This window comes from Ischnura elegans, chromosome 2 (assembly GCF_921293095.1).
Source record: "Ischnura elegans chromosome 2, ioIscEleg1.1, whole genome shotgun sequence".
NCBI lineage: Eukaryota > Metazoa > Arthropoda > Insecta > Odonata > Coenagrionidae > Ischnura > Ischnura elegans.
This window is the reverse complement of record NC_060247.1, coordinates 133,153,064-133,166,324: the sequence shown is the minus strand read 5'-3', so window position 1 is coordinate 133,166,324 and position 13,261 is coordinate 133,153,064. Positions and strand designations below refer to the sequence as shown.

At 39.7% G+C, this 13,261-nt stretch overlaps 1 protein-coding gene across 1 annotated transcript; it reads right to left on the bottom strand.

Annotated features, from left to right (window-relative positions):
• Positions 1–24: 24 nt before the first annotated feature.
• Positions 25–12,713, bottom strand: LOC124154656. Its single transcript, XM_046528511.1, has 2 exons — positions 12,496–12,713; positions 25–2,835 (listed from the first exon to the last, which is right to left on the bottom strand). The coding sequence occupies exons 1-2, from the start codon at positions 12,605–12,607 to the stop codon at positions 2,489–2,491; spliced, it is 459 nt and encodes a 152-aa protein (XP_046384467.1). The 5' UTR covers positions 12,608–12,713; the 3' UTR covers positions 25–2,488.
• Between the last annotated feature and the right edge of the window lie 548 nt (positions 12,714–13,261).

Sequence of the window (13,261 nt, the reverse complement as noted above, 5' to 3'; positions counted from 1 at the left end):
GTAAAAATAAATAATTCGTTTACGGATGTAACAGGTATTTGTAACATTTATTTGTACTTGAATGTTTACACAGTCGTGCAAGTTTTCATACCGTCAGGAATTTCATTCCATGCAACGGTAGATTTGACGACGAACGATTTATGAAACATTGTAGTTCTATGTAGTTTTTTGAATAGAGCTTAAAGTGTTCACTCCGTGCTATCACAGTCCTGGTTGTAGACGCGTTCTGGAAGATATCAAGTTAACTTTTCGGTGTTTTTGTAGTTGAAAAAAGAAAATAAAAAGATACAAAAGTGGTATTTCCAAGAAGAGAAATTTACAGCCAGTTTAATTGTTCTCTGTGAGGGGAATGTGTTCATCACAGCGAAGGTCTAGGATGAATCTAACCGTATGAGTAACGATGAGTTAGTTCTGTAACCGTTGCAACTTCAGATTCACTCCGCTTGTCAGATCTGCGAAGGATAAGGTGCCAAACTCAATATAAGGAAAGATTAAGGTAGTTATTAACAGCTTCCTTATACAGAGGCAAATTGTTTTCAGGCTTTTAAGCTTATACAATATACCATTAACTCTATTGGAAAAAGCTGTAATTGATCGTGCCAAGTCAGACAGTTGATCATAAAAATAATCAGGTTGCGTACAGAATTAGAGTTGGGAATAGCTATGCGATCAAGTACATATAGTACCGAATGTTGTTTTCAAAGTTAATCTCAATAGTAATTCTAGCATCAACAATAATCACTGACTTGGTATTTGCTACATTTAGAACTAAAAAGTTTTCTTGGGGTACACTGATAGCAATATCAGCGTTTACTAATTTTGAAATTGAATCTACATGCATAGATTCAATGATACATTACATTTTCGACCTATCTAATGCCGTTTGCCAATTAAGATTTACTTTAAGATACATATTTATATACTATTAATTGAGTTCAAGAAATGGAATTTTAGCAGAAAAAATATTTCTAAAAAATTACGTTTAAGAAAAAAAGGCCTCGTCGAAAATAGTCCTAAATGTAAAGTACCTGCAATGGTTAGAGTAATGAAACATTTCCTTAGGCATTTAAAAAATTGAATATTTCACTCCAACGAATCTAATGCTAAAAATGGAGGCACATAGGTATTCAAATTTTAGAAAAAAACGCCATCTCAGATTCCCAAAAGTGCTAAGAATGAAAAAAAATATAGAAAAATCGGGAGATTATGGCTCGGTAAGAGATCAAGGCTCTCTTAATCCACCATTCAGCCTTAAATAGATGTTTTTCTAAGTCCCTTCAAAGTTGGCTAAATTCATGGGCAGGAAAAATTGGGCGTCGAACCATAACTCCCAAAGCAAAATATACAATTTTTTAACAACTTTACAGGAAGAGTGGAGGGGTGGTCTTTGCTTTCATTGGAAATTCTGACAACTTACGTGTATCCATTGCGTTAACATTACGTAATCCAAAGATAAGATAACAGCACTACGGGAGCAAAATTTTATGCACATTCAAAACATTATTTCCGGATCCCTATGGCCGCCACGTTGAAATTGAGAACCACTGTTGCGATAGAGAAGGTACATCCTAATACTGGTTTTACAGACAGCCATTCGCACGTCTATTCTGACGTACAGATTTTTTAAAGATGAAAAAGTCACTTTTCTTGCCTTATGCCTTTTTTGTCCACGCTGTATTTAGGAGCCGCCTAAGAGACATCGGCGCAGTCAGAATAACTGCACGGGTTGCTATGGCAATAATAATTAACCCGCAGAAAATATATGGACAAAAAACTACATGAGGATTTTATACATGATTCTGCTGTATTTTTCACCTACAGCAAAAGTTTTCAGGCAAGAAAATAGGCATAAATTAAGGCCTCCACTACCAGAAAGAAAAGTTTTCACGAACTCCATTTTAGGTGATTATACTTGGTAGAATATTGTATTCATGCCTAATTAATGAATTTCTTCCTCCTTTTCCTCAATTTGGAGTTGTATCATCAACGGATTTGAAGTTGCGTGATGATTAAAAGGAGGCAACTTTCACACTAAATACCAGTCTGACACTAGTAAAAAGTGAGAGATGTAGAGCCAAGTTATTATTCTTTCGATGTAAGTGATAAAATAGTATTTAAAGTAGTTTCCTCGCCTTATTAATGGTATGAAGGGGTATCTATGGGAGTATACTGTAATCAATCAAACTGCGATAAAATCATTCATTTAGAGGGGACGTCACACCTAATCGACAGGTCGTATCTTCTTTCTGTTCCTAATATATTGTTAGCTTGAGACATACGCTAAAAACCATGAAATTTTAAAGTAATATAGTGTAAACCCTTAAAGGCATTCACATGAATCTCAAATTTTAAAAAAATACGTCAGGAAATCAGACCAGTCTGAAGGAAGTGATGGGTCCCCTTAAGAGAAGATTTTGGGTACAGTGTTCGCAATAAGGTGGTGCCCCATGCATTTCGCTGCACATGAAAATGCCATAAAGTGACGCGATCACGGAGCACCGTCCCCGCTGCCTTCTCCGCTGCCCTCCCAACCCAGCAAGTCACTCTCCACGAATGGGCGTGGGTTCGAGTCCTCCTCGGACACATCCAGCAGTTGACGGCCGTGGCGGGAGGGGATTTTCGCTTCGGCCGTTGGCGGTGGTGGAGTGGCTAGGCCGTCGTCGCGTCGTTGCGTCTTGGCGTGGTCCTTCGGCCCGGGGGCCTGTGGGGCCTTGGGGGCGACGCGAATGAAGCCCTCGTCCTCGGGGAAGAACTCGGTGGGCTCCACGTCCGACAGCCAAAAGTACTTGGTGTCGTTCCACGCCGACCACCCACCGCCACCCCACCAATCTCCATCTACAGATGCCGGGCACATCAGGATAGAGGATAGATAGGTATATTCAACGATGCATGGATATGGATATTACATACTCAACTGATAATTAAATTTGCATGAATTACATGATATCGTACATATCAACATTTATTAACGTTCATCAACGCTTTTTCGCTATCGTCTAATATAATTGAGGAGGATTCTCAGACCGGACGATTGAGTATAAATCATTATTACTACAGTATTCTACCGGTTAAGGTAAGTTCCAGGTGTCAATGAGGGTTACTTCCCTTAATTCTTTCAATAAATCGAATTCCCCTCCCTCCTCTCCCTCGCTTACCCAACACTCTTCCCTCAAACATGATTTTTAACATCCTAGATATCTTCTATATTATTTCTACTGGTTAGATACCTTATTCTCAACTTATACGCAACCAAACTCTACAAATGATGTACCAAAATGCACAGAATTTATCAGAGAGTATGGGACGGCATATCTTACTTCCTAAATATTGCTATTGTTTCCTACAATTGGTTTTTAAATAATAAAAAAAATAAAAAAATAAAAAAACATGGAACAAAAACCGGTAAATATTCCTGACGTTAACGGCGAACAAACTGATACATTTATTCATTTGCGACAATATCTTACATTCTTTACATAACTTTCATCAAAATTCGGCTGATTCCACTTTCAAGTCACCTCTTGATACGTAAGTATGAGTCATCATGTGCGTTTAACAGAGGAAAGTGTAATTACTTCCAATGTTGTGTTTAAAGAGGTCCTCTGACCTCAATTTGTACATTAACATCCCAATTAAATTTGTACATAAGACCCTGCCTTTTTTTCTACATTTGAAAATTAGAAACGCGCCTATCCCTCTGTAGACCTGCATTGAAAAGAGCGGGGGAAGCCCGTTGGGAGCGGGCACAGCACGGTCGTAAATCATTATTACTATAGTATTCTACCGGTTAAGGTAAGTTCCAGGTGTCAATAAGGCCTGCTTCCCTTTATTCTTTCAATAAATCCCATTCCCCTCCTTCCTTTCCCTCGCTTACTTCTGATCCGTATACTCCACATTCGAGTATCCTATGGTGAGTGAAAGCAATAGCCTTTGAGTCATAATTACTACTTTTAAAAGAGATTTTAGCTGTATTTTTGATGATAATCTTTTACTCGAGAAACTTGCATTATTTGTAAAGCTCACTCACTTGAATTTTTTAATATTTTAGATGAATCCATATGCTATTCACATTAAAATTTTAAATGAATGTATGAAAGGGTTTCGTATGTAGCATCAAAATTAATATACGGATCAGAAGTCTTGTTAGTTCTGCACTACTTGCCCGTAAAAGATCAAGATTATAGCGTAATTTTTGAACTGCTATCGGCGAAAAAAATTAAACCACTTGCACGAAATTCTTCCGAAGCTCCATAAGGTCGTGTCATACATCATTTTGAATATCGAAGTTACGTATGCTTTATGAAAAAATATTTCAAATATTTTCATGTAAGGAAATGTTGGTATTATTCCTATTCCTAAAAATAGCCCACAAAGACAAAAATCGCCATTTTGATAGCGTGCATTTCCGTGGGGCGATTTTTGCTTTTGTGGTATATTTTAAGTAAGAGGAACAAAATAGACACTTCCTTACGTGAAAAGTGTATAAATATTTATTGCATTAGCATAAGTAACTTCGATATTCATGCACTTTTCCGAACCTCGGAAATTTAATCTAGCTTTCGACCACTTAAAAAAATCAAGGAATGGGTAAAATTTAATTTTAAAAAGCTGCATAAAAAATACAATTAAATGCACCAATCAAATATTTTGCCCATGACGATTTGAAGAAGACGGCCGTTTCGCTGTTCTCATAGATTTTTTTCGTGTTCTTATTCACTCTTGTATTTAAACAATATTCAATGATTCATTGTTGTAGTCGAATAAACGATGAGCAGAACGATATATGACAAGACCTTATGGAGCTTCGGCCGAATTTCCTACAAATAGGATGGTTTCCAAATTATTTTTTTATTGCCTAAATCGAAAGATTATTACTCCTGGAGTAAGAATTTCACTTTTTTAGATTTTTTAATGACGATATCTATTTCTCGCGATTAAACGAAAAGTGAAAAATTTCAAGCGCGCGAAAACGAGACGGCTAAGTAGGAATGATGGGATAAGTTCGTGTGACGTATTTCTGGTTCCCCTGCCGCAAGTGAGGTAACCTTGGGGCGAGGCGTGAGCACTGATACGACGCAGGCGGCTAGCAGGTAGCAGAGTACCCTGCTAGCAGGTAGCGCTTGGCTTAAATAAGGATTATTATTACCCTATCAAACGAAGGAAACTTTCCGACCATAGGCAGTTTTAATAGGTGATAGTTAAGATATGTTTCCCTGAGCTCTGTGCCTCATGCATGCATTGGTAATCTCAAACGATGTAAAACTCCCATCTACTCGTATAGAAACTAGGTCCCTGTGACGTCACGTGGAGTGGCATCGCATGGGCGCCAATCTGGTCTTTTTCAAATGCGGTTAAAATTGATCGTTGCCATTCGTCTAAACTGGGATTTCTAAAGCCAAATTATTTGCATATTATGAATACACTAATGGTAGACAACGAATCACAATCACTGCCTTTCGTTTTCTTTGATGAAGGAAACTACCCTCGTCTTAAAGATCAGCGTTCTACCTTTTTTTGCGGCGACAGTAGCGCTACGTCACCATAGTGGTCAAAAGACGTAGATAAGGAGGGAGTCTCATTAGCAAAACGTCAATCGCTATCACCTAGTACGCCTCCTTACCTCGCGATGTCACGCCGTCCGACGGGTCGCTGGTTCGACTTCCGAGAGCTACTTCCGCGCCTTCAACCCACGATCACAACAACGCATGTCGTAAGGGGGAAAAAGCGTCGCTGCGGTCGCGTGGCAACGCTGTCTCTTGTTATCTGCGAGATGCTATTAATGGATGGCGTATATATATTTCGACGAGGGGAGATAAGTTATATAATGCCGCTCTCAACGTTACATCGAAATATGGCGGGCTATTCAACACTCCTTCTCCGAATTTTTGCGCTCGGGCGCTAAACCAACGCAATAAAACAACTGCGTCGACTTATTTCCCGAGAACTCACACCGCAGGAATAGCGTCCGTAAACACATCCAACAAAGCATTACACCACCCCTGCACGTTAACCATAACGCCAGCGTATTCCAGAGATTAACAACACCTACATGTTTATCGAAGATCAAATGCAAACCTTAAAAGAAAGCATACTTCCGAATTCATTTCAACACGACGAGAAATAAAACCATCGTTAGCTTGGGCCTCGGTGGGTTAATAGGGTGGTTTCCTATTATTTTTTATTGCCTAAATCGAAAGATTATTACTCCTGGAGTACGTATTTCACGCTTTTACATTTTTTGATGACGGCATCTATTTTTAATAATTAATTCAAAAAAGAGAAAATTTTCAATCGCGCGAAAACGCGACGGCTAAGTATGAATGATGGGAAAACTCCGCGTGACGTCGTTCTGGATCCCGCTTCCGCCGTGTGAGGTGACCTTGGGGCAATGATATTGTGCGCCGATGCGATGCTGGCTGCTAGCAGGTAGCGCTTGGATTAAATAAGGATTATTAATACCTTATGAAACGAAGAAAACTTTCCGACCTTAGCCAGTTTTAATAGGTGATTATTAAGACATGTTTCCCTGAGCTCTGTGCCTAATGCATGCATTGGTAATCTCAGACGATGTAAAACTCCTATCTACTCGTATAGTAACTAGGTCCCTGTGATGTCACGTGGAGTGGCATCGCATGGGCGCCAATCTGGCCTTTTTCAAATGCGGTTAAAATTGACCATTGCCATTCGTCTGAACTGGGATTTCTAAAACCAAATAATTTGTATATTATGAATAAATTAAAGGTGGGTAACGAATCGCAATCAATGCCTTTCGTTTTCTTTGATGAAGGAAACTACCCTATTCGTGTTTTCTATCCCTGTTGATAATTACCTATGACAATCGTTATCCGGTTTCGGAAATATATTTTCTTTAAAATTATTTGATATATATATATATTTACTTATAAAATTCGCATTTGAATTTCCCGTCTCCGGACATAATAACTTAATTAAATTATTTTCAGAACTTAAGTATTAAAAAAACAACCATTACAATATGATAACCACACGCAAAAAATATGGCAAAATGGAGGTGGCAAGAGGTGGCAAGGTTTTTCAATTTTAAATGATCTGAAAATTTTCAATTTCACGGTAACAAGAACTGAATTAAAAGATAATATAGATATGTTTTTTTAGATAAAAGATAATTTTTAAATTTTTTTTATTCCCAATCCACCGAATACAGCTCTCACAGGCCATTTTAAATCGTGGTATTCAACAAAGTCAACAATTGCACGTAACAAACAACCATGCCCTGGATATATGGCAAAATGGAGGTGGCAAAAAATATGGCAAAATGGAGGTGGCAAGAGGTGGCAAGGTTTTTCAATTTTAAATGATCTGAAAATTTTCAATTTCACGGTAACAAGAACTGAATTAAAAGATAATATAGATATGTTTTTTTAGATAAAAGATAATTTTTAAATTTTTTTTATTCCCAATCCACCGAATACAGCTCTCACAGGCCATTTTTAATCGTGGTATTCAACAAAGTCAACAATTGCACGTAACAAACAACCATGCCCTGGATAGGGTAACTTACCCAGGCGGGACTCGAACCCGCGACCTCTTGTTTGGCAGGCGAAGACGTTACCCCGCCGCCACCGAGGCCGGCGATATATAGATAGATATGGTTTAAGTAACTAAATAGTTGCTTTGACAAAGTTGCCAGTGCGCGGGGGGGGGCCCTTACTGTCATCACAGAATTCAAACTCAGACCCTTTTCATTGCATGGGAACAGCATAATAGGAGTGCAAATCTAATGTTCTAGTAATTACTGGTTAAATTATTAAAAATCTTAAACTGCTCACCTGAAAAATTAGGAAAACGGACATCTAGATTCAGAAATAAAGAATGGCCCTTTCAACGATTACTTTTAAATTGTCGACTGTGATGGATTCAGAAATACAGAATCCCTTAATTTCCCTTCTTTCGATCCATTTCCTACTTCACGAGCTGTTAGAGGTGAAATTTCATGAGCTTTAGCTCTTTGACGGATAACACAGGCCAACATTAAAAAAACGTTTTTACTGAACATACCTTATTCTTATATTTTTTAAGTTGCTGAATCCAAATATAATGGTATTAAAGTTGTATCACCCACCATTTAAGCACATATTACAGTTAAATTTATGAAATCAAGCAATATTTTTAGAATTTAACAGTTTTTTTATAGTTATAATAAAATTGAAAAAGTAGGTCTAATGAACGAAGATAATGGGGATTACTGTTGGTACTTCACCGAGAAGTTCAGCAAGCGATTCATCGCAGAAAAAGCTACACAAGAAGCTTCAAGGAAAAAAGTGAAAGAAAATGTAGAGCAATTCCAGTTTGCAAGTGAACCCTATCTTATTGCGATGTAGTAAATACAAACAATTTTATGATGTAACACAGTGTTTCATTTATTTTTCCTATACTGCACCGTGTAGGGGTATTAGACTAAATATTAAAATACATATTGCTTGGAAGCTATGGGTGATACAAAAAACTAAGGCCAGGTTTGGATTCGGCGCATAAAAATCTATAAAGATCGGCTATTAAAATAAAAAAAGTTTTCAAGCCAAATTTTTTTGTTGGCCTGTGTAATTTGATGACGTCGCGAAATACTGTCGGGCGGGTAATCGCTTCTCAGCTACTCCTCGGCCTCGCACATACACCTCGCGTGGGTCGCTGCTGCTTACACTGTCGAGAGCGATCTCTTTCCTTAATGAAAGGCTCTTCCTGAACGAGTAGATGAACAGAAACTCTAATGACGTCACCAACTTATGACCCGCGGGCGGAAACTTTTATGTTCTTTTTATATTTTGAACTAACAAGAGAATGGCTGAATGCTAAAGACTTTTTCTTCCGTCGTAACTAATCTTTCCCTTCGATCTTTCAAATTCTTTGAATGAATTGCGACTTTGAGTCTCAGTTGACGAGCACATTGGCAATGCTGGGATGTTGCCCTTATATACGCCGTGCATGAACTAGTGAATCCTCCAGTTTGCAGATTGTCTATGGCAAAGATAAGCAAAGTTCCATAACCGGATGGTTGATTTTCAAGGCAAATAAGATGTCGCGGAAGTTGCTTCCGTTCCTCATCTGATCGAATGGAAACAAAAAAGAATTGATGACTGGGGCAATGGACCACTCCAACAGCACATTGGGAAGTCAATCGAATAAAAAGTGGATCAGTGACATCGCGAACAATGAAATTGATGTTTCCACAGTCGGTCATTGCACAGGGTGGAGAAAAATAATGCCGCGAAATTTTAACCTTGGATAGGTACTCCCAACCAACCAATGAGGGTTCAGGGCGAACCCTTTGAAGATACAACGCACCGGGGCCGGGAACCAAGCCCGTGGCTCATACGCCCGATCACCCGGGGAGGGGGAGGAGAGGAAGGAAAAAGGAAAGAGGCGCCGCCGCGATAGGAGCCCGACGACGCCTCTGGGATAGATTTCGATTTTTTCGATTTTAGTTGATAATCGAGTAGTTTTACCTATACAAGCACAGGTACGCATTTTTGTCTCAGCCGCAGATGTATTACATTCATGAACAGTACCTTCTTTAGGGGTTAAGTTAGATGCAACACCAGGGCGTATTAACCAAACAAGTGTTTTTATAAACCGACCTGGTTTATTTTATGGCAAATGTTCTGAAATTTGCGGAGAAAATCACAGATTTATACCTATTACCATTGAAAAAGTAAAAACTAAAACATTCATTGACTGAATTCAAAAAATAAGAGAAGCTTCATTAGGTGACTGAAAGTAAGTAATGGTCTCTTAAACCACATGATAATAAAGTAACGAAATACTCCTAAGGAAAAGAATAAGTTAAATAATAACGTTAGAATTTCAAACTAAAATTACTAAAAATGTAGTATTCTTTGATTCCTCAAATGGCCCCAATAAGATGATTAACTTTATATTTATTATTTACCCTATCTTTAATTATTATAATAAGAATTAACAACTATCTATTTATTCCTAAGATACAAAGTAGAGAACAAGATAAAAATTGGTACAAAAAAACATAAGGTACTGCCAGTGGGAATCAGAATCAATGATGACTTTTCGGTCGAAAACGCAGCATTTTTAAACTACAGTTAATATGAGCAAAGCGCTCCGATTGGCCGAAAGTTTACACTGTTGTCGGATGTCTTGGATACGTCCCGATCTCCGGCACGCGAAGCATTCGAAAGTCATAACTTGTCCAGAGCATCCGGCAACATGGTAAACTCGCGGCCAATCGGAGCGATCGGCTATAAGTTTATGAAGTTTAAAAATGGTGCGTTTTTCGGCCTAAACATCACTAGTAATTTTGGTTTCTACTGGCACCATTTCTCCACGGTTGCAATTTCGTCATATAATATTTCACCACCCTGCATACCTGGTCATCCGTCACACATTAAAATAGGTTTTCCAGTGTCGTCGCTCGCGACTCCGACGGCAAAGTGATCAGAATTTCACTTTGGGGACATATACTATAATTATGGCTGCTAACCGAAATTATTACTGAAGATGACAATATATCGCGTTGATAACTTTTCCATGCTTTTCCTCGCGAGAGCAAGTACTCAACGGAAAACAATGAGAATAACTGCATCGCACTTCCTTGCAGAGTATTTAATTTAAAAGTGATTAAATGCGCGAATATAATTTGCAACATAAATCTAGCTCTACTGCAACTACTACTGCTCTGCAAAAATCTAGCAACATAGATCTAGCGCCGACTGTGCTCCCCTCCATGTACTCCCCTTGTGCGAGATAATGAATCACTACTCTTTTACTTTTTTTTACTGCAAGCACTATGAAATACTCGGCGATCTCCGTGGGATGAATTCCGTTTCCCCTACGTCTCGGGAACTTGCTCTACCATAAGCCATTCCGGAGTACAAGATTTCCAGATGAGTTTGATTCTTACTCCCCCTTGTATTTTTATTACTATTATTATTATTATTATTATTATTTAATTGTGACAAATAGGCCATTGGCCTGGTGGTAACATGTACATTGTACATATGATGCAAAAACAATAGAAAACTTTATAAGAAACCCTCGGTCCCTACTTCTTCAACCGCTTTTTTAAAGATAAGTAATTTTTTGGGAAGGGCTCAAATAGTTTTGCTGGTAGGTCGTTCCAGTCCCATATGGTCCTATTCAAGAAGGAGAACTGCTTCGCATTTGTCCTTCGTGATCGGCACTTTATCTTGAACTGGTGATCATTTTTTCCAACAAAGCTCGGTTTTGATATATCCTTCCCAAATTCTTTCCATGCTTTTTCCCCACTCATTATTCTAAACATGCCACACAGCCTGCTTCTTTTCCTCCTCTCTTGTAAACTATCCCACCTTAGAACTCTGAGCATTTCTGAAACACTTTCCGTTTTTTCATGCTTTCCCAACACATACCTAGCAGCTTTTCTCTGCACCTTCTCCAATTTCTTGACCTCTCCTTTAAAATGTGAGTCCCAGACAAGAGATGCGTACTAATGCTCATAAACAACAATAACTATATATGCTCATAAACAAATGTTATATTAATTAATAAAAAAACTATAAGAGAAACCCTGTAAAAGGAATATTCCAAAAAACGAGCTACATGCCGTATTTATGCATAAAAAGTCTACCCTCATATCCAAAAAACTACCCCATGCAATAATGAACACAGGTGGCATAGGAAATAAAATTTTTTGAAACTGAAAAGGCCCTTTTACACGGGGCACGGAATTGCGCAGGTTAGAGCTCGTTAATTTCTAAAATGGCGTGGAATTGTGCGAATGCATAAACGAAATTAGAACAGGGGCTATTTTGCCATCTCACGTCCACGCATTCTCGCATGTGTTCTAGCAATTCGCCGCTTTACACGACGCAATTTTGATTGCGCCTTCGCACGCACGCCAGATTGCGCAATTCCGTGTACCGTGTAAAACGACCATTGGCATCATCAGTGCAGAGGATATCGGGACAGTCTCCCGACGAAATTATGCCTCATTCACATTATGATTGTTCCAGCGATTGTTGGAGCTATCGTGCATTCACACGACGATCGTTAAAACCTGTGCTGACATCTAAAGTGAACGGGAAATTGACGGTGAGCAAAGCTGTTGAGGTATGCAGGGACACGACATTACTGTGTTCAACTTGTATTTACCGAATATTTTTCTTCCGCCCATATTCTTCCTTCCTAGGTCAAATCCATGAAAAAATAGAGCTCCACGAGCTTTTCGTCTTTCTCTTGCCGCTTCCGTTTCCGGTCTCCCAGCGCCTAACCATCGTAAAGTGGCAATGTTCGGAACTACGTCAACTATTGTCAGGACATGCATTCACACGGCTAGTTCGGCCAACTATCGTTGGAACGTTCGCTCGGACAATCGTAATGTGAACGTGGCATTAGACGTCCAGACCCGAGAAGATCCAACCGAATGAAACGTCTTAATGAAGGCCTTGGATCGCACACTGACCACTGGCCGCGAGAGGGGCGGGCGGTCAGGACTCACCGTAGACTCACCGGCATCGCCCGTCTTCTGGGCAGAGGGCGCAGGCAGCGTCCCTGCAATCAGCAGTAGCAATGCCCCAAGGACGCCCAGAAGACCGCCTAGGCCGAGGGGCGCCTGCCTCATGATCTGCACTGAGGCGTCCACGGCCTTCCCCGACGGCCAAAGACGCTCAGATGGCCCTAGCAGATAAGCCGCCGACGCATCTTCCACACCGCAAGTGACGCACGCAGAGAGGAACGGCGGCTATCGGCGTGCGTGTCTGCTTGTGGCCAAAGGGCGGAGCACACGACACATAGACCCCTCGTCTTTATTACGCCATTCTCCCTTTTAGATAGCTAAATCGTTGCTTAACTCGTCGCCCTTCAAATTCATCAAGGTGTTTTAGAAACACGTCCAATGTCGGCGACACAACTTCTCCATTCCACCATTGGACTTCAAGGAGCTAGGTTCCATTTCGGCCGAGAGAACCAAAGCAAAAACTGGCCTCGGATTTTTCTATTATCATTTCGGGGAGGGGCTCTCATATCTCTTATAAACCCTTGTGGGGATTACAATTATCAACTCTAAATATTGTTTTGACCCCAGAGCAAAGCGTAACCTTGGTGACATTAAACGATGACGAAAGTCAGGAAACTTCAGGAATATTCGTCAAATTCATTCAGGCAATTCCAGTCCTTTAGGATTGCCTCTCTCCATCTATCACGGGTACCAAGACTAATAGTTCAAGGGGACCGGGTTGGTGTGGTGGCTATGATGTTGGCTTCCAACCCCGTGGGA

Coding starts and splice junctions, on each gene's coding strand:
- LOC124154656 (XM_046528511.1), bottom strand. CDS start 12,607: ATGAGGCAGGCGCCCCTCGGCCTAGGCGGTCTTCTGGGCGTCCTTGGG. Junction 2,836..12,495: donor CCAGAAGACGGGCGATGCCG/GTGAGTCTACGG, acceptor CGGCATCTGTAG/ATGGAGATTGGTGGGGTGGC.